General features: G+C 34.5%; 2 protein-coding genes across 2 annotated transcripts; one reads left to right on the forward strand and one right to left on the reverse strand.

Moving 5' to 3' along the window:
* Nucleotides 1–7,884: 7,884 nt before the first annotated feature.
* On the reverse strand, nucleotides 7,885–21,028 carry LOC129242932 (syntaxin-7). Its single transcript, XM_054879872.1, has 7 exons — nucleotides 20,678–21,028; nucleotides 20,323–20,616; nucleotides 20,184–20,253; nucleotides 19,982–20,126; nucleotides 11,211–11,477; nucleotides 9,017–9,172; nucleotides 7,885–8,933 (listed from the first exon to the last, which is right to left on the reverse strand). Exons 2-7 carry the CDS (start codon nucleotides 20,462–20,464, stop codon nucleotides 8,838–8,840), a joined length of 876 nt encoding a protein of 291 aa, XP_054735847.1. The 5' UTR covers nucleotides 20,465–20,616; nucleotides 20,678–21,028; the 3' UTR covers nucleotides 7,885–8,837.
* A 625-nt stretch (nucleotides 21,029–21,653) lies between these two features.
* Nucleotides 21,654–26,019, forward strand: LOC129242931 (actin-related protein 3). Its single transcript, XM_054879870.1, has 8 exons — nucleotides 21,654–21,887; nucleotides 22,081–22,261; nucleotides 22,387–22,593; nucleotides 22,656–22,763; nucleotides 24,407–24,698; nucleotides 24,776–25,020; nucleotides 25,083–25,166; nucleotides 25,227–26,019. The coding sequence occupies exons 1-8, from the start codon at nucleotides 21,844–21,846 to the stop codon at nucleotides 25,320–25,322; spliced, it is 1,257 nt and encodes a 418-aa protein (XP_054735845.1). The 5' UTR covers nucleotides 21,654–21,843; the 3' UTR covers nucleotides 25,323–26,019.
* The last annotated feature ends 1,112 nt before the right edge of the window (nucleotides 26,020–27,131 follow it).

Below are 27,131 nucleotides of genomic sequence, written 5' to 3' on the forward strand. Positions count from 1 at the left end.
TTTTTCTAAATGTCAATTCATATAATTTGAAGGTGTGAATTCATATTTTAATTTTTCACAAAGGGGTGCAGATGAACGTCCATATCGCAACGTGACCGCTGCTACTGTAGGTGGCATTATGCCTGTCTAATGGTGGGCAAAGTGTCGCTTTGTCATGCTTAAGGGGATTAACGCAAGCAGGCAATTGGGTGAGGTAGATAATACTCGCATACCTAAATACGTATGAAGTTATTATGTACGTACAGATGATTGTGCAAGTAAATATGGAATAATGCATGTGGCATGTAAATTTTGGTATAGCCAAGATTGTCGAAAATCCTGAATCGGTCATTTGTCAATATTTATGGTTAAAATCGTGCTGATCACTTGCCCATAAAGACATTTGGTACATGTTGCGCCTATGCCTGTGATTTCTTAGTGTTGAATAATTATAATTGATGGATTAGTGTCGTGCTTCCTGTCATTCCTAAGAATATTTACAGGTTTTAGAATATTTATGGGAGAAAAAATTATATAGTTTTTAAAACAGCCAAATCAGAATCATTATAAGATGCTTTTGTCATTTTCTAACTACAGCATTAATAATGAATAAGTTCAATTATGCCAGAGGATCACCATCTTATTGATGACGTCACACCGGGTCAGGTAATTTATTTACTGTTATCATTTGCTCGAACATATTCGTTTTTTTTTTTTGTGAAATTTCAAATAAAATCTGAGCTTCGAACGAAATTAAAGTGGGGAACCTTCTCCCGCAATTTCATATTTTCCATTTTTTTTTTTTGCTTTAAAAATTCATTAACAATCTAAAGAATATCTTTTCAATATTTTAAGCTTAATAGAAAGTCTAAAAAGTCCCTGTAAAGTCAGTGAAGTGAAGAGCGTCGAAAGTACCGATAGTACAAGGTGAAGTCCAAATAAACAAAGCTGGCATCAGAAAACGTTTTTGATGGCGCCATATTTTTAATGAGTTAGTGCGTTGGAAGTTACATCCCTAGCGGACTTCCAGTGAAAGCGTTCAGAGTCGGCTTGAAACTGTAGGTCCCTCCATTTGTGGAACAACATCAAGATGCACACCACAAATAGGAGGAGGAGCTCGGTCAAACACCCAAAAAAAGGGTGTAAACGCCAATTATGTATATATATATAAAGTGTCAGTATGTTTGTGTCATTGGTACAAAAATGAATTTCGAGCAAAGAGCTAATATTAAATTTTGGTTTAAAATCGGTAAAATTGTTATCGAAACATTTGAATTGATAAAAAAAGTTTATGGCGATGAATGTCTATCTCGTGCCAGAGTTCATGAGTGGTTTATATGTTTCAGAGATGGATGTGAGGACATAAATAACAATGAACGTTCGGGACGCCCAAAATCAGTAATCACCGAAAACTCCATCGAAATCGTTCGTAAATTTATAAAAAATAAACCGAAATCACATTTCATTCCGCACAAGTTAACTGAGGACCAAAAATTGCTAGAAATCAATATTCGAAAGACCTCATTAAAGAGGCGAGAAAATACGACAACTTCCTTTACAATATTGTAACTGGTGATGAAACTTGGTGTTTCCAACGTGAAGCTGACACTAAGCGTCAAAGTGTCGGATGGAAGGCCCCAGACGAGCCACCACGCAAAAAATCGCTTTTGAAGAAGTCAAAAATCAAGTCGATGCTCATTTGTTTTTACGATTCCACGGGAATTGCCCACAAGGAGTTCGTGCCAACCTGCCAAACCGTCAATGCAATTTCCTATCTTGGCGTTTTGAAACGTTTGTTGCATCGCCTTCGTCGAACTCACCCTGAATACCGCGAAGGAGGAAGCTGACGCTTATGGCATGATAATGCATCAATTGTAACTGAGTTTTTGGCCAGAAATCGCATTTTAACCATTATTCACCGTATTCGTCTGATTTAGCCCCCTGTGACTTCTAGCTATGCGGAAAATTGTATTTGGCCATGAAAGGAAAACGTTTTGCGTCCGTAGAGGCCAACCAAAAGGTTTGTACGGACATCCTGAAGGACATACCGGTCAATGACCTAACACACTCTTTCGAAAAGCTTTTAGATCGCGCAAAATAGTTCATCGCCGACTATTTTGAATAAATAAACTCGAAGTTATCAGAAAAACTTCCTGTCGCTTCTATTTTAGCTCAGTCTTGTTTATTTTGGACTTCACCTTGTATCATTGATTTTACATTTTCTCTAATAAAGTAAATATCCAGAGTTCCGGATATCAATAAGTTCTATAAAAAAATCTTCCTACAACCAATGCAGAGGATAGAGCAGGAACTTTCTTTTCGCTTGCTCGCTGTAGCACATAAATCCTGCTGTTCCTCCTTGCTCCCATCTTAAGCCCGCCAGTTTGCATATATCCGTATTAAGATCGCTTAATGAAAATTTAATGGGAAGAGATTAGCCTACTATATTGTGTGTAAGCGGCGGCCGCCGTAGCCGAATCGGTTGGTGCGTGACTATTATTCGGAATTCAGAGAGAACGTAGGTTCGAATGTCAGTGAAATACCAAAATGAAGAAAAAAAACTTTTCTAATAGCGGTCGCCCCTCGGCAGGCAATGACAAACCTCCGAGTGTCTTTCTGCCAATATCTGCTGTTCGGAGTCGGCTTGAAACTGTAGGTTCCCCCATTTGTGGAACAACATCAAGACGCACGCCACAAATAGGAGGAGGAGCGCGGCCAAACACACAGCAAGGGTGTACGCCCCAATTTTGTACATACATATATTGTGTAAGATGCACAGGTATTGAGGGGGTTATTGCAAGTCTTACTAGATCAATGTTTTGAGAAGCCAAACTCTTCATGAAACGCTAAAAACAGCTGCATATTTCATATCCCAACAATTAATTGAAACAATGGAAACTAATTAGCAACACTTTTGGTGTAACTGCAGCTAAATGAAAGGTGAAACTGTCAAAATACGAGGCGAATGAAAACACTTGAAATATTTGAACATAAAGATTTTGTTCGCCCTTTAAAGCCTGAATAAAGCCCACATTTATATGCCCACGCTCATATGTATGTCCACGCACACATCTACATATGTATGTGTTAGTGCATTAATAGAGCAACAGATAGCGCTGACAAGTGGCAGGAGAATTTCATTCAGTTGCTTGGCAGCCAAGAGCCAACAATTCAACGCCTTTTCATTCAATACCACACAAGATCGAGCTAGACGAACAATGACACGATCGTTGGAGGTGGATAATGACGCAGCGGAAAATGATGAACTCCCTATTATCTCCTAAGAACGAAATAAACACCAAATAAATATCAACAAATATACCTACACATATATTGACACATATATTGACACAATACGAAAATATCAAAGTAATGCCAGCATACACACAACCGCATGCAAATGTACGAACAAACACACAAAGGTGCACAATAATACTCATAAGTATGTGCGGGTGTCCCCAAAGGGGACTAAGCCATGGGCTCGGTGAAGTGCAGAATTGAATCCACTTGATGCCAACAAGTGCATTTAAGTCCACAAATGACTGCAAACGATCGTCGTCTCCAAGCCTATCGAACCATCTTATGCGGCTTAGTCATCGTCATCGTCATCGTCATTGACACTGACAGTGATACTCATACTGATGCAAGGTTTACACGAACCACTCGCTGTGGTACTTGCGTGGTTGGGTTGCATGAATGAATGAAAAAGCAACGTGCAGTCAGTGGTCCAAAAACGCTTGACTGGTTGTTGCGTGGCAAAGCGCTGTCGTTTCGTGCTGGTGGCGTTGGCAGTGACGCAGTTGCAATGACATGTTGATGACTTGTGTCCCACTGACAATTAACGTATTCGTGCTATCAATGCGCATGAATTGGCACAAATTTACTAAATTATTCAATGCGGTCATTACGCGCAGCAACAACAATTATTAAGGAGTCTGATCACCAAATGAAGGTGGGCATTTTTTTTTTTTGCTTTTTTTTATATTTTTTGAAAGAGTATGACCCAAGTTACATATACCGATCGCTATATTGGGAAGAGAAACGTGATTCGGCTTAAATTTTTAGTTAAATAAGATGCCATTGCGGATGCCAACCAAATTGCCGGTAATAACGTTGCACTTGACTGACATGGCTAAGTACAAGCGTAGCGTTCGCACTTCATCATTTTGAAGAAAACAGGGCTCTCGCATGCCACACCTGAAATATTCAGCGATTGGGTTAACTAGTCACGTGAAGGACTTAAGTTGATTAAATATCAGTGCACACAATGATTTTTCAACCGAATATTGAATAAACAATATTGGGTGGATCCAACCAAGCCGGTGTTTACCAAAATCCTTGTTTCACTTAGAAAGCCATCGAATAAAGCAGGCATGCGCTAACATCTAATCGTACAAGGAATTATTAATGCTTTTGGATGCTTTACGTACCTACTTACAGTACCTGGTCATTGAATTATGACCGATGGCATTTTTTCTGAAAACTTCAAATATCAGGTAAAATTTTCAATCTAATTTGGGCTTTTCCAAATAAAAAAGGGTATTAAGGGGTTTTTAACCTGTTCTTAGATGTTTTTAAGAATATCCGGTCAATTGGCCTGTTACGATTAGAAAAGAATCAGTTTTTTTGCTTATAAATGAAAAGTTAAATGTGCAAGTGCCAGTGCAAATTAATTTAATCTTGTATGAAGAGCATAAAAAACTAATTGAGATCGTCTGAAAAGTGAAAGAATTGAATAGTGAGTATTCATATATATAAAATATACATATCTTTTGAATTTGTCACGTGATTATCCATTTTTTTTATTTAACCAGTTTTTTAGAAAATGAGCCGAAAGTCGGATTTGACATCGGGACAAAAGCAACAAATTGCAGTTCTTTTGAAAGCCAAGAACCTGAGCTATGCAGACATAGCAAGAACCCGTTAGAATATCCAAGGCGTCTGTGGTAAATGTTGTCAAAAAGTGGAAAAATACCAACAACGTTTTAGCGGTAACTTCAAACAATGGAACAGAAATACTTCAAGTCGGATGATTTTAAGAGAGGTTCAGGAATCTGGAGTAAATATTTCGGAAAGAACGTTGCGACGACGCTTGGCGACGAAGATAGGCTTTTTGCAAACGACCAGCAAAAAAGCCAAAACTGACACCGTGTATGCGAAATCGGCGGAACTTTGGGCACAACTTCACAGAGACTTCGAAGCGGAATATTGGAGAAAAGTAAGTTTAAAAAAAAGCGGTCACAAAAACAGCAAATTTTATTCGCAGAAGAGCCGGAGAACGATATTGAAGATTGTGTGCCTCCAAGGGTGATTATGCAGAAATGCATGCCATTGCCTACCGAGGGGCGACTGCTATTAGAAAAAACTGTCATTTTGCTGTTCCGTCCACGGAGATTCGAACCTTCGAACTCCAAAACGGCTACTCACGCATAAACCCATTCGGCTATGGAGGCCGGCTCTAAATACTAGTGATGGAAAAAATCAATTAATTTTCAGAATCAAGTACTTTGGTACCGATCCTTTTAAAAATCGGATTCCTTGTAAAATATCGGTTCAATACTAGCTGCATTTTGCTCTATTTTCAAACATTTCATGAGTACAGTTATGTATTTGAAATGTCAGCCCTAAGGAGAAGTATTAGGACCAGTCTTGGTACACGTAGCTGCTCCAATGACGTTAATCAAAGGGTGAGGTTCAGCGCACTAGACAGGGTTAGTTTACTGGGGCGACAGGCATTGGTCGGGAAAATACCGGAATCACTCCCGTGCGTAGAACCGGCTCCCATGGAAATGCTTGAATATGTATAAAGGGTTTTCCAATAACAGGTGTTATCTATCGCTATCGAGAGATGATTAACGATTTTGTATGGCCGGAATTGGATGGTATTGATCTCGACAACGTTTATTTTCAACAAGACGGCGCTACGTGCTGCACAAGCAACGAAACCATTGATCTTTTACGATAAAAGTTTCCGGAGCGTGTTATCTCTCGAAGAGGTGATCACAATTGGCCACCGAGATCTTGTGATTTAACACCTTTTGACTTTTTTCTTTGGGGCCACGAGAAAGAGAAGGTCTACGCCAACTGCCCATGGTCGATTCAAGATTTCAAAGATGGAATTCGTGAGGCTATCGAGGACATAGGGTAGCCACTTTGCAATTCGGTTATGGAAAATTTCATGAAAAGGATATTATCCTGTAAGCGTGGTCGTGGTGGTCATTTGCCTGAAGTTATTTTCCACTATTAACGGTATACCTTCAGCTTTTTAATGAAATAAGCATCCGATAATTTATATTAAAAAATAGCATTTTTCTTTGAATATATAATGGCGCGTACACCCTTTTTGGGTGTTTGGCCGAGCTCCTCCACCCATTTGTGGTGTGCGTCTTGATGTTTTTCCACAAATGGAGGGGCCTACAGTTTCAAGCCGACTCCGAATGGCAGATATTTTAATGAGGAGCTTTTTCATGACAGAAATACACTCGGAGGTTTGCCATTGCCTCTCGAGGGGCGACCGCTATTAGAAAAATGTTTTTCTTAACTTTGGTGTTTCACCGAGATTCGAACCTACATTCTCTCTGTGAATCCCGAATGGTAGTCACGCACCACCCCTTCGGCTACGGCGGCCGCCGTGGAATTGCATAATGCATTCTAAATTAATGCCACTCTTCGCTGTTATAGGTCCGTCTTTGGGCCCATGGTAGAAAGTTTCATGAAGGCAAGCTTCTTCTTTAATTGATTCATCTTCAGGTGTTTCAGTTGCATCATTTTTAATTTCTCTTAAACTGGTTATAATTTTATTTTTTAAATCTTCTTGAAAGTTGCGCAATCCCTCCACTGCAAGACACATTTATTAATGGTGGTGGCACTAAAACAACAACAATGTTTGTACGTTTGATTGTCAAAGTAAAGTATTGGTAAAGTAGAAAACAAATAATGTATTCGCCTTGTTTCATTCTGGGCTGACAGCCGCATGACAACTGCGAAAGAAAAAAACCAAATCAGCTGATTTACCGATACCACCCAAGAATGATAGAGAACATTGCGCCCTCCGAATTCACCGAGTCGTAAGAGTCCATCAATAAACAAACAAAAGGAAGGGGAATTACTTGTTTGTGTAGAAGAAGAGTAGACGAAATCAATGGAAACAACCAAACACAAGAAATTATACGCACACACACACGCTTTCTTCCTATGGCGTCTTCCGCATAAAAACGCAACAGACTGCATTTGGAGGTTTTATATTCATTTATGCTTTAACAATTTAACACTAGGGATACGGTACACTAGACAGGGCTAGTTTACTGGGGCGGCAGCCCTTGGTCGGGAAACACCCAAGTCATTCCGGTAACGTAGAACCGGCTGCAATGGGAATGATTTAACACTAGGCATTTCGTTTGCTTTAGTTTGTTTAATTTTAATCTCACAAATCAAAATACTACAGAGCCATTCACTGAATTTTCACAAGCATGTAAGTTCTCCTACTTTTGTTTGTTTTGTTCTGTATTGCGAAGGGAGCTGGCGTCAAAGTAAGAAACTGTTTTTTTAATGGCGCCACCTTCAATACTCAATTCGCCTTGGATACCACCTTTAATATATTCGCCTTGCTCCACTGTCACCAATTGTTACGAAATTTATTCAAGTAATGATTCTCAAGTAAAATTCTCTATATCAGAAAGTATTTCTTTCTTCATTTGCTTACAATTTCAAAAACTATTTGTATTGGTTTTTAAAAATTTATTTTCAACAGGTGTAAATAATTTCACATCTACTTGTTGAGACTACAGTGCCGCCTTCCTCTGGCGATTTTGTTACAATATTACCATTGTATCCGAAGCTTTTTGGGAAAGCACGAACTAACAAAAGCTTTTTACACTCAATTAAAATAAATAGAAGTTTACTCAGTGCTTTCATATATTTTGTTTATTAATTTCCAGATTATGTCTTTTACTTGGTTCTTACGTTAATCGTTCTTTGTAGGTTTTTGTGTTTATAAACGATTTTGAAATCTTTTCCCACCAAATCAAAGCTATACAATTTTTGCCTCACAATACAAGCACTAATTTACTGTTAATTAGAAACAAAAGTGAATAGAAAAGTCACGCAACAAAACTTAGAGAAATACATAATATAATAGATAGCATACGCGTGCCTAAATTTTAATACAATTTTATGCGAATAATGAGTAATGTAGCACAGTGTAGTGAATTAATATTAAAAGGGTTCAGCATTTACCACATAACGCATTTTCTTTCTTTTTCTTTACAATTACATACTATAATTCCATATATTTGCGTCGCTCATACAAATTTACCTTTATAATTGAGTGCTATATATAGGTATATAGATTAAATAAATACATATTTTTGCATACAGGTATAAATTTATATTAAGGTTAAATAATACAATACAGCATATGTTAATAAATATCTTTCACCACAAAGTAATTTTATAAATCAGAATTTACATTTCACATATTTTTCTTTCATTTTTGGTCTTAATTTCACGAAATTGTCGCTTTACAAGTTTACAGAAGACAAATTAAGAAACCCAAACCATTTTCAAAACTGGAAAACCTATACTATTCATATTGTACAAATTGCGAACTGACAATGGACATGGTATTTCATCACTTATTGGATTTTTGTAAGTGGTAGTATTCGTTTTAGTTTTTTATACTTCCTAAAAAGTGTTTGCTTTCAAATATCACCTGAACAATTCAATATACCTTTCAACATTTCCGTTGAGGCACGCAACAAACTTCAATTACAACTTTGCAGCAGCAGCATACGAGTATGTGTGAATGCGAAAGAAAACATTGCGAGCTAAAAACTACTTTCTTCTGCATGCAATCGCAATTATTGCTTGAACTCGAATACGAGAATCATGATGATAATAAATAATACTACAGAGAGAACGCCAACCAAAAACAGCTTCTTCTTGCGCAGTTTATTCTAAATTTGAAAGAGACAAAAAAATTGATGACCGATTAGGCAAATGAAAAATCATAAATTTTACAAGTAAAAAACTAACTTACTTTGTATGAACTGGCTTTACGCAGATTATCAGCGCCCTGCGACACGAACACACTTGTTTGCTCCACAGACGATTCAATCGAATCAACAGTAAGACCTTGTTCGTACACCATGGCACCGAGTTTCTTGTAGATTTCATTCACGCCAACAATATTTTCCTATAGGACGCAAAGACATAAAGACATTAGATCTGTTCATGAAGCAAATAAATAGTTTGTAATAATTGTTTTAAACCACCAAACTACAACCAAATATATCGAAAAAATTTGCAAAGTAGGGGAAAGTGAGAGAGCGAAATGACATTTCATTTTGGGGAAAATTTGCAAGTTTTTACTGGATGCATTAGGTTTGTTCATGTAAATATTATCGAGTAACTTAACTTCCGAGAATTCTATCTCAAAGAGGAAAATATCGAAAAAAGTAGATCAAGACAAAACCAGTGACAATTTGTAAGTTTTATGACTCAGCTGTTCATTGGCAGAAAAAATCACTTGAGCTACCTCCTATTAAATAAAAACAAAATAAAGCAAATAAAATGCAAAACAACGGGCTTCGGAATCACATGATTTAATTTTGTTCACAATAATTTGTTCCATTTCATCATCGCTGTTAGATGAAGAACATTTCATTAGCAATTGCAATTCGCAAATTTTAATTCGTGTTTATTTTTACTTTGCGATCAGCTGACTGACTAACTTGTATGAATTTGCAAATTAGAAAAACAGCTGATCGCAAAATAAACATAAACACAAATTAAGGGGTTATATACCTTGTGTTGGACTAAAAAATCGAAATTTTTTTATGGCATATTCTAAAAGTGCATCATCCTAAAAATATAAATTCAAAAAATCATAAAGATCGGAGCACTAGAACGAAAGTTACAGACCGTGGAAGCGCGCGACCTTTCTTGGAACGAGAAGTGCACGCAATACTTTAGACGCGATTATCCCGAAGTCGTGTTTTTTGAAAATTACCGTCGCGGTGATCATTATTTATCAAGAATTATTTGACCGATTTGCATAAACTTTTTTTTTAATTATTCGAAGTTACAACCTCGTGAATCTGAACGGTTCACTTTTTATAAATTTTAATTTTTCAACCCCTCAAAAATCCTTTTTTTTTTGTGCAAAGCCGTTCATATCGAGAAAAATTTTTTTTGGATAAATAAATCATTCAGATTCACTAAAAAACATTTTTCTACAATAATCGTTTAATTTTTTTTGATTTCAGTTGAGCTGCTCATGCGCTACCGTGATCACCGTAAGCCTCTTCTAAAAAATGGCGTTTCGGGGGAGGGGCGATATCAACAATAAATAATAACATTTTTTAAAATAAAACACCAAAATGTATTCTTCGAGAGTTACCCTTCAGTATGATATATGCCTCATTTGAATAAAAGTTCTAAAACATATACAAAAAAAAACATTATGACAATCGTCCATTTTTTTGGGCTCACAAGGTATATAACCCCTTAAGATTTGCGAATTAAATTTTAATATTTAATATTTTACTATTAATTTAAAGTTCTAAAAAATAAAAATTAAAATTAAAATGGAGAATGAAAATAAATATATTTTAGATAAAATTTATAAAGCTTATTTGAAGTCATATATCAAATAGGAATCGGCCAATGATATAGAGGTGTGTATATACTTCTGAACCACAGCCTCCAGTCACCGTTGCTGCAGTATCCGAAATACAAATCGAAAGCATTGAAGGTATCTTTTGTGTTTTAATCTTCTACTTCTTAGTTATTAACTAATTTAGCTATATATTTATATATATAATAAGCAAGGAAAATATGAAGAAATCTTTGATTGCCACAATGCAATTGCTGATGCAATGTTCTTCATCTGACAGCGATGATTAAATGGAACAAATTATTGTGGACAATATGAAATCATGTAATTCCGAAGCTCGTTGTTTTGCATTTTATTTGCTTAATTTAGTTTGCAATTTAATACGAGGTAGCTCAACTGAGAAAATATTTAATTTTTTGGATTTTCCCGCCAACAGTTTAATCAGCTGTTCGCTTGCAAATTGTCACTGGTTTTGCGTTCATGTACTTTTTTTGGATATTTTTCTCTTTGGTAGCTAATTCTCGGAAATTAAGTTACTAGCAAGTTACTGGATAATTTTTACATGAACAGACCTATTGTACGATGATTTTTCTTATAAGAGAGTCACTCTATTTACCTCCAGTTCGCGTATTTGCCGTTCTTGTTCTTCTAACGCTTGCAAATCGATTTCCTCTTGCATTTGTGTTTGCTGTTGTGATTGATTTGATTTGCGATTAAAAAAGTTATCCTCGAAGAAAGAACCGCTGCTGTTGCTGCCATTGGTGCCACCGCCACTATTGCCACTGCTGCTGTTCGTACCCGGTGGTTTGCTAATGTTGTAACTATGCGCACGCGCTTGTCGTACAGCATTCTTTTCGATATCGACTGTCTTGCGTTGAACGGCCTTCATAAACAAAGAAGAGTGATATATATATGAGTTTTCAAGTAAAATACTGTTGCCATTGAATAAATAATTACATATATGTGTATGTGTGTAGGTATGTATGTGCATTTTATGTATTTATGGTACTTATTTAGTTGCTTAAGAAATGAGTATCTGTAAGACTTTTAGGTATTTTATAATACATGGCTGTGGGAAGCTACAAATTTGAAATCAATTATTTTTATACTCGTACAACGCAAACTTAAAACTAACAATTTAAAGAAAGTTATTATTTAAATTTAACTGTAAATAAAATATAATGAAATGGAATCTAAAATAAACTTAGGAATAGTCAGAAACATACAAGATAAGGTTAAAAAAAATAATAATAATTGGCGCGTACACTTTTTTTAGGTGTTTGGCCGAGCTCCTTCTCCTATTTGTGGTGGGCGTATTGATGTTGTTTCCCAAATGGAGGGACCTACAGTTTCAAGCTCCGAACGGCAAATGTCTTTCATGAGGAGCTTTTTCATGGCAGAAATACGCTCGAAGGTTTGCCAATATAAGGATTAATAGTAGAAATTAGAGAGACAGAGAAATTATAACTTTTTAATCACAACCACTTTTATCATATAGAAAATAATCGTGTATTTCCACTTTGTAGTTACTCCTAACGAACACAGCTTTGATAGATTCAGTAATTGAGTTCTAAAGCCCCAGAACATTAATAAGAGCAACCTTGCTGAAGACAAGTACCAATACTTGGGGACAATCAGAATTTGATACCTGTTAGATTTCATCAATCTTAGTTTATCGTTAAGGTATTTGGGAGTTTTGACTTAAATTAGTTTATAAAGTACATAAATATTCAATTACTAGCCGCCAGACAATCAAAAACCCTGCATCCTAAAATTTTGTTTTACACAAAGAAATGTGGTCATATCAATGGCCGCACTTAAACAAATTTTAAAACAAATTTCTTTAACTGGACCAATTCTAAGCACTTCTTAAAAATTTGGGGGTTACATTAAATAGAACTTAGACATGGAGTAACCACATCTTTATTGCCATAGGCAAAGTTTAGGGTATACTCCGAAATTTATGGACTACTCAACATTTTACACCAGTAAATTTATTTGACTGCTATTAGCTTAAACGTATTTGTTACCAACATTACTGTATGGTTGTGAGTTATATACTCCTTGTGATAGTTTGTGTAAGTAGTAAGCTTAAGGGGGGAGCCTGGTTTATGAGGTCTAAAAATTGCATCTCTTTGCGATTTTGTTTTTAAGGAAAAAATTAATTTAGCACTGCAAAGTTTTTTCTATCTTTTAATAACATTTAAAAAGTATAAAAAATTTTTGTACTGGTTAAAATAAGTTGAAAAAAATTTTTAACATAGAAATTAGTAGAACGCTGCAACGCTGGAGTTTCCAACTGGCGTACAAGATACAGCTCGTAATTATTATCTAAAGCAAAAAATTCAAATGGATTTCTAATTATCATGATTTTTTATTCTAGATGAACTAAGAAAACTGAGAGAAATTCCAAAATTTCACCTTTTTGGAGGTTTTAAAGAAAAAAATGCCTCTCTATAAAAAAAAAATTCACTTCAACTTGTTATAAAAATCTTGAAAATTTTTTTTTTATCTATTTTGTTAGTTCAAATAGAAGAGAATTTAATAGTGAAGGGAACATGCTATGATTCATTTCAAAAGGTTCATTAGTTTTTTTTCATTCATGTACGCCAATTCAAAGAAATCATAAAAACGAAAAGTCGAGAAAAGAAGATAAAGTTTGTACTATAGCTGTCCGGTCACAGCTCTGTAACTTTGTGTGAATATTCTGAAATATATTAGGAATCGCTTAAGGGGGGACCCTCATTTAGACGGTCGAAAAATGCATCATTTTTGGGAATTTTTTTCTCAGGTAAAATAACTTCAAACGTTTTGTAATTCATAAAGTACTTTAATAAATGTCTTGACTGTCTACAAAAATTTTCGGAGAAGAAAAAAAACATTTTAAGTATGGAAATATACACCTCGTCCATGGCACCTCATTCTATCTGTGTACATTCTAGCGCTCTGAATTTTTTTCTGAAATAAAAAAACCAAATTTTTTTTAAAACTTTAGGATAATACCTTCGATGTGACATTTTGATTTAAAAAAAAAATGTCGAAATTGATATTTTTTACCCAGTTTTATGTTAAAAGTGATTTTTCATGCATAAAAATTGACTTTAAAATTACAAAAAAATATGAAAATCTTTTTTTTTTAAAAAACACTTAATGTCACATTGAAAACAGCGTTCTCAATTGTGTACACAAAATCGAAAAATGATGTTTCGAGAAAAACGCGTTTAAAGTTTTGGATACAGGCGATCAGGCCACCCGTCGCGTCCTGTTAAAAATTTTGTCACTCCTTCAAAAATACAGATATCGACTTGAAATTTTGAAAGTATATTCTTAAATAGTTGTAGAATAGATTAAAATTATTTCCAAAAAATCGATTTTTTTGACCCGATAAATGAGGGTCCCCCCTTAAAACGAAAAAAAAAAATTGATTTTTTTGACCTTATGAACCAGGCTCCCCCCTTAATGATTTGTATAACAACATTGCAAGATACGTTTACTGTAAAAAAACTTATTACCTCTTTTCTGTTTTTGCGAAAACATTGCTTCCGTATCTTTTGACGATTTGCTTAGGTTTAAATGTTTAGTATTACCTCAAATATCGATTTGTGTTTTCAAAGTCTTGCCGTTCGTTAAACTTAGTCCCGATGAAATACAGTTGTTTGGTGACTGAACGTCAATACTTTGTGTTCTCTGTCCGTCTTTGGAATACCTCAGCTCATAAAATTAAGCGTATAAGAAAGCTCGCGCTTCAATCTATTCCAATTAATCCGTACTCCTAATACTACTATTTTTATCTTACTTTCCTTTTTTAATACTTTCTCCAACTTCAACTTCTTTACCACTAGCTGTAATTTTAATTTTGATTGCATTATTAATCCTTTTATCTACGATCTAATTATGTCAACTATTCTTAAGGTCAATCATTGTCAAAATAACTCAGAGTTGTATGTTTGACTTTAATAATAAATAATAAAATAAATAATCCACTAAATAATAAATATTCCACTACTGGACAAATACAATTCAATATCATCAGCATAAGGATGAACATTGAGATACTGAGAGTAAATCACGCACAGAGAGTAAATCATTCGTAAAAAGACTAAACAAAAGGACATAACCTTGTGGCACACCGGAGACAACAACAAAACAAGACATGGAGCAGGCAGCCTTGCGCATTACCTTTTGAGTTCTTCCTAAAAGGTAGCTCATCATAACTATCCGCAGGAAGCGTGTCATTATTCTGTATTACAAAATTCTGGATGACAAAATTCTGTAAATTGCAAAAAAATTCTGCTTTTTAAAATTCTGCTTTCTAAAATTCTGCTTTTTCAAAATTCTGCATGTTTAATGCGAAAAATTCTGCTTTATTCAAGTTTTGTGATTTTCGTCATACAAGAAGAGAGTCAAAGTTCTCATCTCCAGGTAATATTTGATTGCAAACATATGTACATACCAATGTATAACTGTTATCAACTATAATTAATGTAGGTATGTACATATGTACGAGGGGATTCTGCTGTTTCCTTGGCGCCTCAATCTTATGGCGGATTCTTATAGAACTCGACAAAAGAAAACGAAATGAAGGAGTAAAATTTTTTGATATCTCGCTTAGTTTTCGAGATATTGAATAAAAAAAAAGGCTGGAAGGCCTCAATGGTTTTAACACGGAAAGGAGTTCTACGCAAAAATACTGTGGATTGCATAGCCGAAGTTGGACTGATGACGTTAATTTTTTTGAAGCGCAGCCGAAGGCCGCCCACGCGAAAAAAAGTTCTACGCAAAAATACTGTGGATTCTATCGAAACTGAAGAAAAAATTATTATTATTATTATTTTTTATTTAATATCTCGAATAAAAATAAAAAAAATAATAATAAATTAAATAATTACATTACCTCTTTAACATTGTTAACATTATATTTTAATACAGAATTTTGTAATACAGAATTTTGAAAGCAGAATTTTAGAAAGCAGAATTTAAAAAAAGCAGAATTTTAAAAAAGCAGAATTTTAAAAAGCAGAATTTTAAAAAAGCAGAATTTTAAAAAAGCAGAATTTTGTTTTTAGAATTTTGTACATACAGAATTTCGACACCAACCCCTATCCGCACTATCATAAAATCTAAAAAAGTACTTAAACTTTACACCGTTGTTAAACTGCATCCTTATGTCAAGTATTTTTATCATAGCCGTAGAGCAGCTAAACACCGTTATCACGACAGTCGGTTCTACGTAACCGGAACGACCCGGATTTATATCCGGCCAAGGACTGTCACTTCAGCAGCATTCCCGTATATGTATGGGGACAATAAACTATTTTACCAAATGATGAAATTTGCCTACCATCAGCGACTCGCACACCTTTGATTGGTAAAATGCTTATAGGCCTATAATCACTAGAGCTAGTAACATTGGTATTTTTGGCTACAGGCACAGCGACAGCTTTTTGCACTCTGTTCGAAAACATAAAGTTGTAGTAGGGATTAATAATATGTGTTAGAGTGCTTAGAATTAAAGGGTAGCTCAAGTTTCACAAATTTCAAGGTTACCCCATCCTCTCCAATGGCATTCGCCTTAATACCCATGAGAGATATCAAAACTTCTGATTCCGATACCTCATCAAATTGAAACTCATATTTTAAACTAAAATTGCTGATAAAATTTTAAGCTGGTGAAATATTGCTAATTCTCAAAACGCTAATAAAATAGTCATTAATCAGGATCAATCATACTTAAATTTTCCATGTACATTCAGGTTTTTTAAATTACGTCATAAATCTTTAGATAGTAGTGAAGGATTTAATTTACATCTATTGAAGTACAGCCGCTTTGCATTTCTTATAATGGCGGACCTTTATTTCTTGCATTCTTGTATTGTGACCAAGCGTGGTCAGTGTTGGCTCTACTCCATTTTGTATACAATTTGCTTCGAGTTTTTAAAGCTAGAGGGACTTTTTTATTGTACCATGGACAAGAGCTTTTTCATAGCCCGAACAGTACGGACGAGCTGTTGTTGTAACAGCATAAACATTTCACATACCTATACAGGAAATGCTGCTGAAGTGACAGTCCTTGGCCGGACATAAATTCGGGTCGTTCCGACTGTCGTGGGAAAGAATGAGGATAGGATGGTTTGTTGTTGTTGTAAAAACAGCAGGACATAATGGTCAAATAGTTCAGTGAGGGTTTTATTTAAAAAGTCAAGTGTTTCATCTAAAGGAGGAGGAGCAATATGGTAATAATAGAAATACATCCCATTTTTGAAAATTAACCCAATCTACCAAACAATATAAATAATTTAATGACAATCTCGTATACGCTACCCGAATGACCAGGTATTTCACTAAAGTAACATATCGAGCGTCTATGGTATATTCAATACCCTCTATTTGCAATTTTGACGAAAATGGGGTTTTTAGTACGTCCTAATAAAATCATCAATAAAAAGCTTCAATTAAGAAATTGTTTGTTATCACCTAATCCGAGAACCTGATTTCAACGTAATTGCTAACAAAAAAAAGACTCAATTTATAAATTAAGTGCTGCGCAATTTAATACAAGTAAAATGTTATTTTTAAGTGCGATTAGGCAACAAATAAAATGTACTTAAAATGATAAAAATTGGTTGTTTTGTGGATACATTCGCATACAGGCTCTTAAACCAGACAGCGCAGATTTTTTAAAATGATATATATTACAATATAGTTCAAGTTGTAACCATTGAAACATTGGGTTGATTTATTGGTGGCAGCTTTAGTACACACAAATTAAAAAAAGACACAATAAAGATACCATTGGACTAATTCGAAAACGGATAGCGAATGAGTAATGAATACAAAGTCAAGATAAGGAAGCTATAGGATTAAAATTTCTTAAAAGCATTTAAAACATATTTACTAAGTTCATACGTTGCTATGCACATTAGGGTGTTTCACAAAAAATGTAGCGGGATTTCCATCAGAATTATAAAATCTTATATATAAAATAAAGTCAACTTTTTGTGTGTGTTCGCTAACCGGCCGTGTCTTTGCACCGAATTAAACCAAACTTACACACATTGTTAAGTAGGTATTGAAGATGGTTTACGTATAGTTTGGATGCCTATTGGTGGATAGGGCTCGAGATATAGGTCAAAACGTGGACCCGGGTAACCTTCGGATGTGTATGTACCATATGGGTATCAAATGGAAGCTGTTGGTGAATGCTTTAGTACAGAGTATTTTTCATGCCGCTCCGTGACTGGGGTCTCGAAATATATGCCAAAACGTGGACCCGCCGTGTCTTTGCACCGAATTAAACCAAACTTACACACATTGTTAAGTAAGTATTGAAAATGGGTTTCGTAAAGTTTGGTTGTAATTCGGAACACTGGTAATGCGTACAGCGTTCTTTTGAACCAGCCATAATGTCGTTTACTTTTTTAATGCTGTCACTGAACTGAACTTGACAGTGTGAGTTACAATGTGTCAATATTTCTTTCTGATTTGGATGCCATAAGGAGAAGACGTAAGTGCAAAGTGTAAAAATTGTTTGTGAATTTTTTTATAAATTTTTTTGGAGTGGATTTTCATCAGTGAATAATTTCTTACGAAATTTGAGAATTTAATGTGAAATCCGAATGTTCAAATGAAATTATGTGTTCGTGGAAAAAAAAAATTTTCGTTTTTTTTTTTTTGAAAAATATAAATGGATAATGGTTAAAAGAGGTCTACGCTTAATAAAACATATAAATTGAAACGAAAAATTCATGAATGATCAGGAAAAAAGACGATTGTTTCTTAGTTATTCATTTGCGTTGATTTGAAATTTAAAAACAATACTTTTTCCTGATTTTCAATTTATATTTTATATTTACTCAAAAACAAATAGAAAAACAAATATTGTTTATGCCAAAGCGTTTGAATAAAGAATAAAGAAATAAATAATATGAAAACCTTATCTTTTCTGTTCTTAACCATATCTATTCTATTTTAGTGTGCCCAGCGAAGCGATCCGGGTTTACTAGTTTATTATATTTTAAGAATTCCGCTGAAATATGTCGGAAGCATATTAACCCTTAACAACGCAAAAGTGTATCGCTGAAACACTTTTAAATTATTTAGAAATTATTTCTGCGAAACCATCTTATCTAGGTTTTAGCCATATTCAAAGTGGAACCAAATTTTAACATAAACAGTTTAAGGGGGAAGTCTACTGTGAATTTTTCAAAAAATCGATTTTTTTTTATTAGCTTAAAAAATACTTTGAACCCTCTTAAATAAGGTACAATATGTGTTACAGCTGGCTAAATTTTTCTTCGTTGAAATGTCGACCTTTTCCCGAAGCGCGTACCTGCTATACTGAAACTTTAAACGCATTTTTCTCGAAACTAAGTTTTTGTATACGGTGTACACGATATCTCGAGTTCTGATAAATAAATCAGCTTAAAATTTTAATTATATATTCTCTGTAATAGTGTCTCTCGTCTGACATAGGATTTTTTTGATATCGTTATTTGTTAAATTGTTATAAACAGTAGTAACATCAATTTTAGGCAAAAAAAAAAGAAAAAAATTTCAAGAATTTTTTTTTCAACGCCAAAATTTTTTATCGACATAATCCTACGTCAGACGAGAGTCAATACTATGTATATGATAACAATATTTTGTTTTTTTGTTTTAGATCACCGAAACGTAAGATTTCATGTACACCGTTTAGGCACCTAAGAAAAGCGGACCTGCGCTTGCAGAAGTGCCACAGCGGCCATTTTGAATATTTTGACTTAAAATTTTTTTTTCAAAAACTTAAATATATAATAAAGATAAGAGTTTAAATAGATTTTATGTACGAGCAATATTTTGTTAGAAATAAAATCCGGAAAATAAGCCTGTTTTTTCCCTTGTCACAGTAGACTTCCCCCTTAATATTTATAACCAGAAAAAAATTTATAAAATATGTTTTAAGTTAATAATTAATTTTAAAGTTCATCAGATTCAATTGAATTAGTAAAACATGAAAGCCAATATATTGAAGTATATTATACTAATATTAAATATTTTTTTTTTGCAATCAAAATGTCTTTGTTTTTTTTTCAGAAATGTCTTGGATTTATTTAGTGTATCCGCTGGACACTACTGGTCAGATACGTTATAAAAGCATACTGGGTAGCTAGGGATTAAGATTGGCATGAACTGTAGAAATATGAAACTGTCTAAAAAATCAGATTTAATATTTTTCCGAATTATTTTGGCGGAAGTCTTGAAAAATATGCCAGTACCGATTTTATTTTATGGAGTGATGCATCCCAACGTTCAGCCATATTATACATATGTATAGATGTATAATTTCTTGAAGCAAATGGATATTCATAACACATATTAACACCTTATATTTGTAGGTCGTATGTTTACCTGAAACGCAGTTAGGGCAGCAGTAAATTCATCTACCAAGCGGTCGCGTTGAATTTTCAAATGACGTTCTTTGCATTTATCGACCTCTTTCAATTGATTATTTGTATCCGAAACCAGTTGATGTGTGTAGGTCATTATTTGATGTCTACAAAGAATATAAAAGTGAATATTACTAGCCTAATATACAACCTAACTGTCTTACAGCTGTTTCTTCAAATCTGGCGAGTCCTGTGGAGTATTGAATTGATTGACCATGCGTTGCATAGTAGAGACTGTAAATGGGAATTTTATAGTTATTTAAATTGGCATAAACATATTTGTTATCCATAAACATAGTTTACCATTTTGTAAAATTTTTTGTATGCTTGTCGCGATGGTTTGCGCCAGCCGTTGAAAGTCAGATTCACTGAAGCCGCCAGTGGGTACAACACCAGCACCGTGGCCACCACCACTGATGCCATTCTCCATATGCTGCAAATCCATGCTTTCGTATGTAGACACTGTGACTGATGGTATTGACCGATCGGCAATAAAGGAAATATGTATATGCGCCTACGCAATAATTTGTCTTGCAAAAGGGGGTATGAGAATGTACACTTGTCCACGAAATTTATACCTTTGCTCGTTGATTTAAACTAACAAAGCAATTTAAAGAATCTTGTTTGAATAAATACAGTTTATATCGCCTTCACACACCTTTCTTTGTTTAAGAATTTAATTATGGCCGAAGTACGTTGCTCACTTTCTACGTACTTTACTTTTTTGGTACCACACAACTACTGGCACTGCACAATTGTTGTTCGTCCTTCCCTTTACCTTCTAACTTTACAAAAATCAACATCAAACATGAAACTATTTATTGATTATCACAAACTCTTTCACTATACCAGCCTTCTAGTTTATTCTGCTTTGTGTTTCTTTATATTTAATTCGATTTGGAAACAACCCCTGACAATTATCTGCACTTTTACAATTTTTCATATATGATAAAATATTTTATTTTCTTTGCAAAAAACTTGGTCAACTACGTACTGTCAATTCCATTCAGAGATGCCAATACACTTTAAATAAATGAATATTACCTTATCTCATGTATTAGCTGCTTTCGATTCACTTACTACCTAGTAAGCAGTGAGCAAAACAATAAATTTCCCTTTAATCCATGATATGAAGTTTTCGTGACCAAAGAAAAGCAAGTACTTCTAAAAATATACAAAGTAACGATGAACGATTTAATTTGGAAATATATTAAAACAATTTCCCTATTATCACTGGCCTTAGCATGTCGCTTGCGTGCTAAGAAGTTAGAAACAAGGCGATTTTTGCTTAAGTTTTTAGTTTAATGGTTTTTCAAGAAATCGCTCTCATCAAAGTTGGTCGCCAGCAAACTTTGAGTCATTCGACCTTTCTTTCGACCAACCCAAATTTTCGGTCGCCGTCGTAACCGAAATATTCGTTTTGGGAAAAGACAAACATTATTTTTTTGTAAAATATTTGCGCAAATAGTTTCAAACAGTTGTATGCAGCAGATAGCCGAATTTATGAATAAAAACAGTGCCATAATATGCAACAAGGATTGTTGTATTTTTTGTGTTCTAATTTAGCTTTGAAATGGCAATTCTCCCAGCTAGTTCTCTTTTTATTCTTCTCTTTGTAAACTGTCAGTGTGACGCATAGAATTGACAGCAACATGAAATGTCAGTAATTTTTTCTTTTCTCGATAAAAGAAGGAAAAGTGCTTTGAACAAGAAAGGTGTGGTTGGAAAACATAAATTTTACTATTAGATTAATGCAGTTAGCTTATAAAAATTGTTAAAGATCTTCCGGAAAGTGTTAATATTACATATTAGAGCTTCAGCATAATGGCAGGACGTCTACCGGCTTGTGTGATCGACGTGGGCACAGGGTGAGTGAGCGAGTAATTGCTGCAGAAAAGGAGGTCGCTGGTTCATTGATCACTGTATGTGTACGTGTTGGTGTACAAGCGGCCCCCATCAAAGCAAAGTAACCATCAAAAACATACATAACAATACGACCGAAAAAGTTCTGTTAAAGAAAAATAGTTGATTGATAATTAATATTTTATATTACATTTCCAGCTATACGAAGTTGGGGTATGCAGGTAACAAAGAACCGCAATTCATCATTCCATCGGCAATTGCGATTAAGGAGACGGCACGCGTGGGAGATACGAATACGCGGCGAATAACAAAAGGCGTCGAAGATTTGGATTTCTATATTGGCGATGAAGCATTCGATGCCACCGGATACTCGGTGAAGGCAAGTATTAAACAAAAGCAGTATAAGTTAAGGCAGTGACTAATGATGACTAATAGCACAATTCAAGATAACTTTAAAGAATGCAAGAAACATACTTGATTTAACAACTTCGAATATTGTTTTAGTACCCAGTGCGTCATGGTCTAGTGGAAGACTGGGATTTGATGGAACGATTTCTGGAGCAGTGTATTTTTAAATATCTGCGTGCCGAACCAGAAGATCACCACTTTTTGCTAACCGAGCCCCCACTAAATACACCAGAAAATCGCGAATATACCGCTGAGATTATGTTTGAAACATTTAATGTTCCTGGTCTCTACATTGCAGTGCAGGTGCGTCAATGAATTAAAAAAAAAGTATATGAAAACTAATATATAATTGGACGTTGTTTCAGGCTGTACTTGCATTGGCCGCCAGCTGGGCTGCCAGGCCTGTGGAAGGACGCACACTTACTGGCATTGTTGTAGATAGCGGCGATGGTGTAACACACGTTATTCCCGTGGTATGTATTTAAAAATGTTGTGAAGCTTTGTTAGTTTTTTCTTATCTTATCGAAATATAAGGGCGATTGGGTACAGCGTCGAATACAAATTTTGTTCAATAAATTAATTGAAGTAAACTAGTAAGTGCAAATATTTATGGAAAACCAATTTGTTTGTATTAAGGGGGTCTTCTGGTCTCGAGGCCCTGAAATGAAGGGTTTTTTTGGGGATTGATTGTGACAAATCCTGTGAATATTTAAAAAAATTTTTTTTTTTTATTTTGATCACGGTTTTTCCACCTGGGTAATCAGAAAGCAAAAATTAGATATGCGTTGTCTTCAGAGTTGCCCTGGTTAAGTTTTCCCGTGACAGATTTTTTTTTTTTAATTTTTTTCAAAAGTTATGCAACAATTCGCAAAAAAAATTTTTTTTGCTCATTTTTTGAACTTTAAAAGGTTATAAAAATGGAATGAAAAAAAATTTCAAAAATCGTACACGGGGAAACTTAGCGGTAAGTTTTCCGAACCTTTTAAGACCAAAACCATTGAAATCGGAGTATAACTACTATGAAAAGTGTGACCAAAATGCCTTAAAAACACGATTTTCGGGGAAACGCGTTTAAAGATAAAGTTTATGATAAAACGGCCGGAGGAGGGTACACTTCGGTGCCCAGAAAAATGTGAAAAAATGCGATTTTCAAAAAATCCTTTCTGTGGCGTATTCTCACATACACATACAACAAAATTATGCAAAAAAAAAATCGATTTTTTTTTCGCTGGAGACCAGAAGACCCCTTAAGTGAAGTAGTTTAAGGGGTTATATGGGATTATAAGGGAATTTTTCAGAATATTTTCTGAGAAAATTTTTAAATTTTTGATCTTAAAATTTATAGACGTATTATGTTATCTTTTAACTGTATTTTAAGACTTAGTATTTGTAAAAGTATTCATTTGGAAAGGAGCTACAGAGAAAGAGCTCAAAAATACGTTTTGCGGTGACCACTATGTATATCGCAGAACTGGATCTTCTGAAATTAAAAAACCTAACAGATTTCGTTAAAGTTATACTAAATCTAGTAACTAATCAAAGGAATAAGCAAAATAAATTTTTTGGACAAAATGGCGGTTTCTCAAAAAACATCGATTTTTGACCGAAATTTCGGCCCTAAATTGCTTATAACAAAAGAAAATATTTATCGTTGAGAAAAAATCTTCGAGTAATTGCTAAAAAAAATATATTTAAGAAGCTCTTGTTAAAATTTGAGACTAACCGGTTTAGCCGTTTTCGAGTAATGTTGCTTACCGACTTTGAAAACACCGTTTGAGAAAAACGCGTTTAAAGTTTCAAAAGCACTCTGAAACGCCTTTTCAAATTTGTGTGTAACTTCGATAATATTCACCGGAACGATATTAAATTCTGTGCGTATTTGTAAATACATAAATGTACGAGGACATTAAGAAAATAAAATAAAAAAAATCGATTTTTTGAAAATTCTCACTGTATATAACCCCTTAAGTATTATTTGAATGTCTTATTCGTTAAAAAGTCTTAAAATATAATTAAAAAACAATAGCACCAAAAGCCCTAGTCGCCAGTGTGCTAATTAAGTTAGGGTTATATTGTATATATCCCCTACAAATAATAATAAAAACAAATATTTCAGGCCGAAGGCTATGTTATTGGGTCTTGCATCAAACATATTCCAATTGCTGGCCGCAATATCACCTCATTCATACAGAGTTTGTTGCGCGAACGTGAAGTTGGCATACCGCCTGAGCAAAGTTTAGAGACTGCCAAAGCAATCAAAGAAAAGCACTGTTATATTTGTCCAGACATCGCCAAAGAATTTGCCAAATACGATACGGAACCTGGCAAATGGATACGTAACTACACTGGAACTAACGCGGTGACCAAGCAACCATTCAGTGTGGATGTGGGCTACGAACGTTTCTTAGGCAAGTAAAAAATGTGCCAATGAAAAGCTCATGGATTAATATGAAATTTGTGTATGTACACGTTTATTTTCTTTTAGGACCTGAGATTTTCTTCCATCCCGAATTTTCAAATCCTGATTTTACCATTCCACTATCGGAGATCGTAGACAACGTCATACAAAATTGCCCGATTGATGTGCGACGACCTCTATATAATAATATCGTTTTGAGTGGTGGTTCGACTATGTTCAAAGATTTTGGTCGTCGTTTGCAGCGTGATATCAAGCGATCAGTTGATACGCGTCTACGAATTAGCGAAAATTTATCAGAGGGTCGCATCAAGGTATAAATTGTGTTGAAAAAATCGTGAATATAGTATTTTAATTCCATATCATGCATTCGCAGCCAAAACCAATCGATGTTCAAGTCATTACACATCATATGCAGCGATATGCAGTGTGGTTTGGAGGTAGCATGTTGGCATCTACGGTACTTTCATTTCATTTTCATGTAGTGTTTTATACTCATTAATCTTGTTTGTGCTTTCAGCCTGAGTTTTATCAAGTGTGCCACACAAAGGCTGCCTATGAAGAATATGGTCCTGGCATTTGTCGTCACAATCCTGTTTTCGGCACCATGACATAATCATACATCAGACTGTGCCCACATATTTGTTTTCTCTCCTATCTATTAGATTTCCATTTCTTTTTGATTTTGTTATATGCAAAAGTGAAAATATTTACGTCGCAAGCTAAAACAGATTTCAAATAGACGGTACAAGGCGGTGTAATGCACATAACATTTTTTTTTTACGTTGACTCGTTTTCGTAATATAACTGAATTACTGTGTTAAGCTGCTGAGTTATGATATCATATGTTTTATACTTAAAGTCAATAACTAATGATCAAGCTGCATGTTTTCTTATTTTCATAATTGTCACAGCTAAAAAGTAATTATTTTGATGTAGTCAACGCATTTCTTGAACAGTTGGCAGTTTTATACATACGTATACTCGTATACATATGTATGTAAGCATTTAAGATGCGAAGCTTGTGGAAGTGCTGCAGTGGAGCTTGAAATAATGAAATAAAAAAATTAAATAGAATTTATTACTAATTTTGTAACATTACAACTCAACTGCATTACTTACACAAATACTATGGTATGAGCTTCTAATATACTATAACTCTATTATTAATGTAAATGTCATTTTTATGTTCAACTATTAAAGTGAAACAGTATAGCAAAAAAAGGAATATACCTAAATATTTAACATTTTGGCCAATTACAATTAAATTGAAACTATAAATGAATAAAACGTGCTGATGCACCGGAAACTTATTGTGCGAAGGATGTGATTCTATATGAGAATTCAATAAAATCAGTGTGAATATAAAAAAACTAGTCGCTTATTCGATTTATGAGGAATGTTTTTAGCTGTCAAAACCGAGATATGCTATCCTAGCCTTGAAGACATCTAAACTAAAGTAATTAAGGGGTTAGGGGTAGTCAGAGGCGCGAAAAATGAGGATTTTCCATAATTTTTTTTTGTTTGTCAGTTGCTTTATTTTACAAAAATAAAAACATAGCATTAATACATCATGTTTCGACTTGACTTTAGCAAAATTTCAAAAAAAAAATTAATAATTGTTGTTGTTGTTGTTGTTGTAGCAGCATAAACATTCCCCCTACCTACATACGGGGAATGCTGCTGGAGTGACAGTCCTTGGCCGGATATAAATCCGGGTCGTTTCGGTAACGCAGAACCGACTGTCGTGGAAACGAATTAATAATTGTAAAAGTTATCGATGTTTGTGTGGAGCCCGTTTCTCCAGAAGTCCCTTGCGCTGATCATCACAAGTCCGAAGATTCATCTAAAATAAATCGGACAAGAGTTTACAAAAATCGAAATTTTTGAAAAAAAACAAAATCCTTCGATCAGGCACGAGTTTTTTATGTTTTTCAAAAGCAGTATAAATTTTATTGGAATCTACTGACAGTGATCACCAGTTCAAAAAACAGAGTTTTGAGAAAAACGCATTTCAAGTTTTACTATCGATTTATGTAGAGTTACACGAATTATTTAATTACTTACACTGCGTCAGGGGTCTTGGACCATAAAATAGTTTTTCAGTCGTCATAGTAGCTTCCAAAATATCGATTTGCTGTTGCCTACATAGCATTCAAACTTCTCGAAGGTTATCGTTAGCGCGCTTATCTGCCACTTTCAGACGTGCAGCATCCATTTATTCAGCATACGAACGCTCCGGAACGCCCAAGCGCCCTTTGTTAATTGTTGATTAACTCGAAAAGTATTTGTCGGATGCACTTCAAATGTTCACACAATATTTTTAAGGTATTAAACTTTAAGAAAATGCAAAAAAAAATCCAATTTTTTGAAAATTCTGACTACCCTTAACCCCTTAAATCAGTACAAAACACAGCGAGCCCTT

Source organism: Anastrepha obliqua, chromosome 3 (genome assembly GCF_027943255.1).
Source record: "Anastrepha obliqua isolate idAnaObli1 chromosome 3, idAnaObli1_1.0, whole genome shotgun sequence".
Classification (NCBI taxonomy): domain Eukaryota; kingdom Metazoa; phylum Arthropoda; class Insecta; order Diptera; family Tephritidae; genus Anastrepha; species Anastrepha obliqua.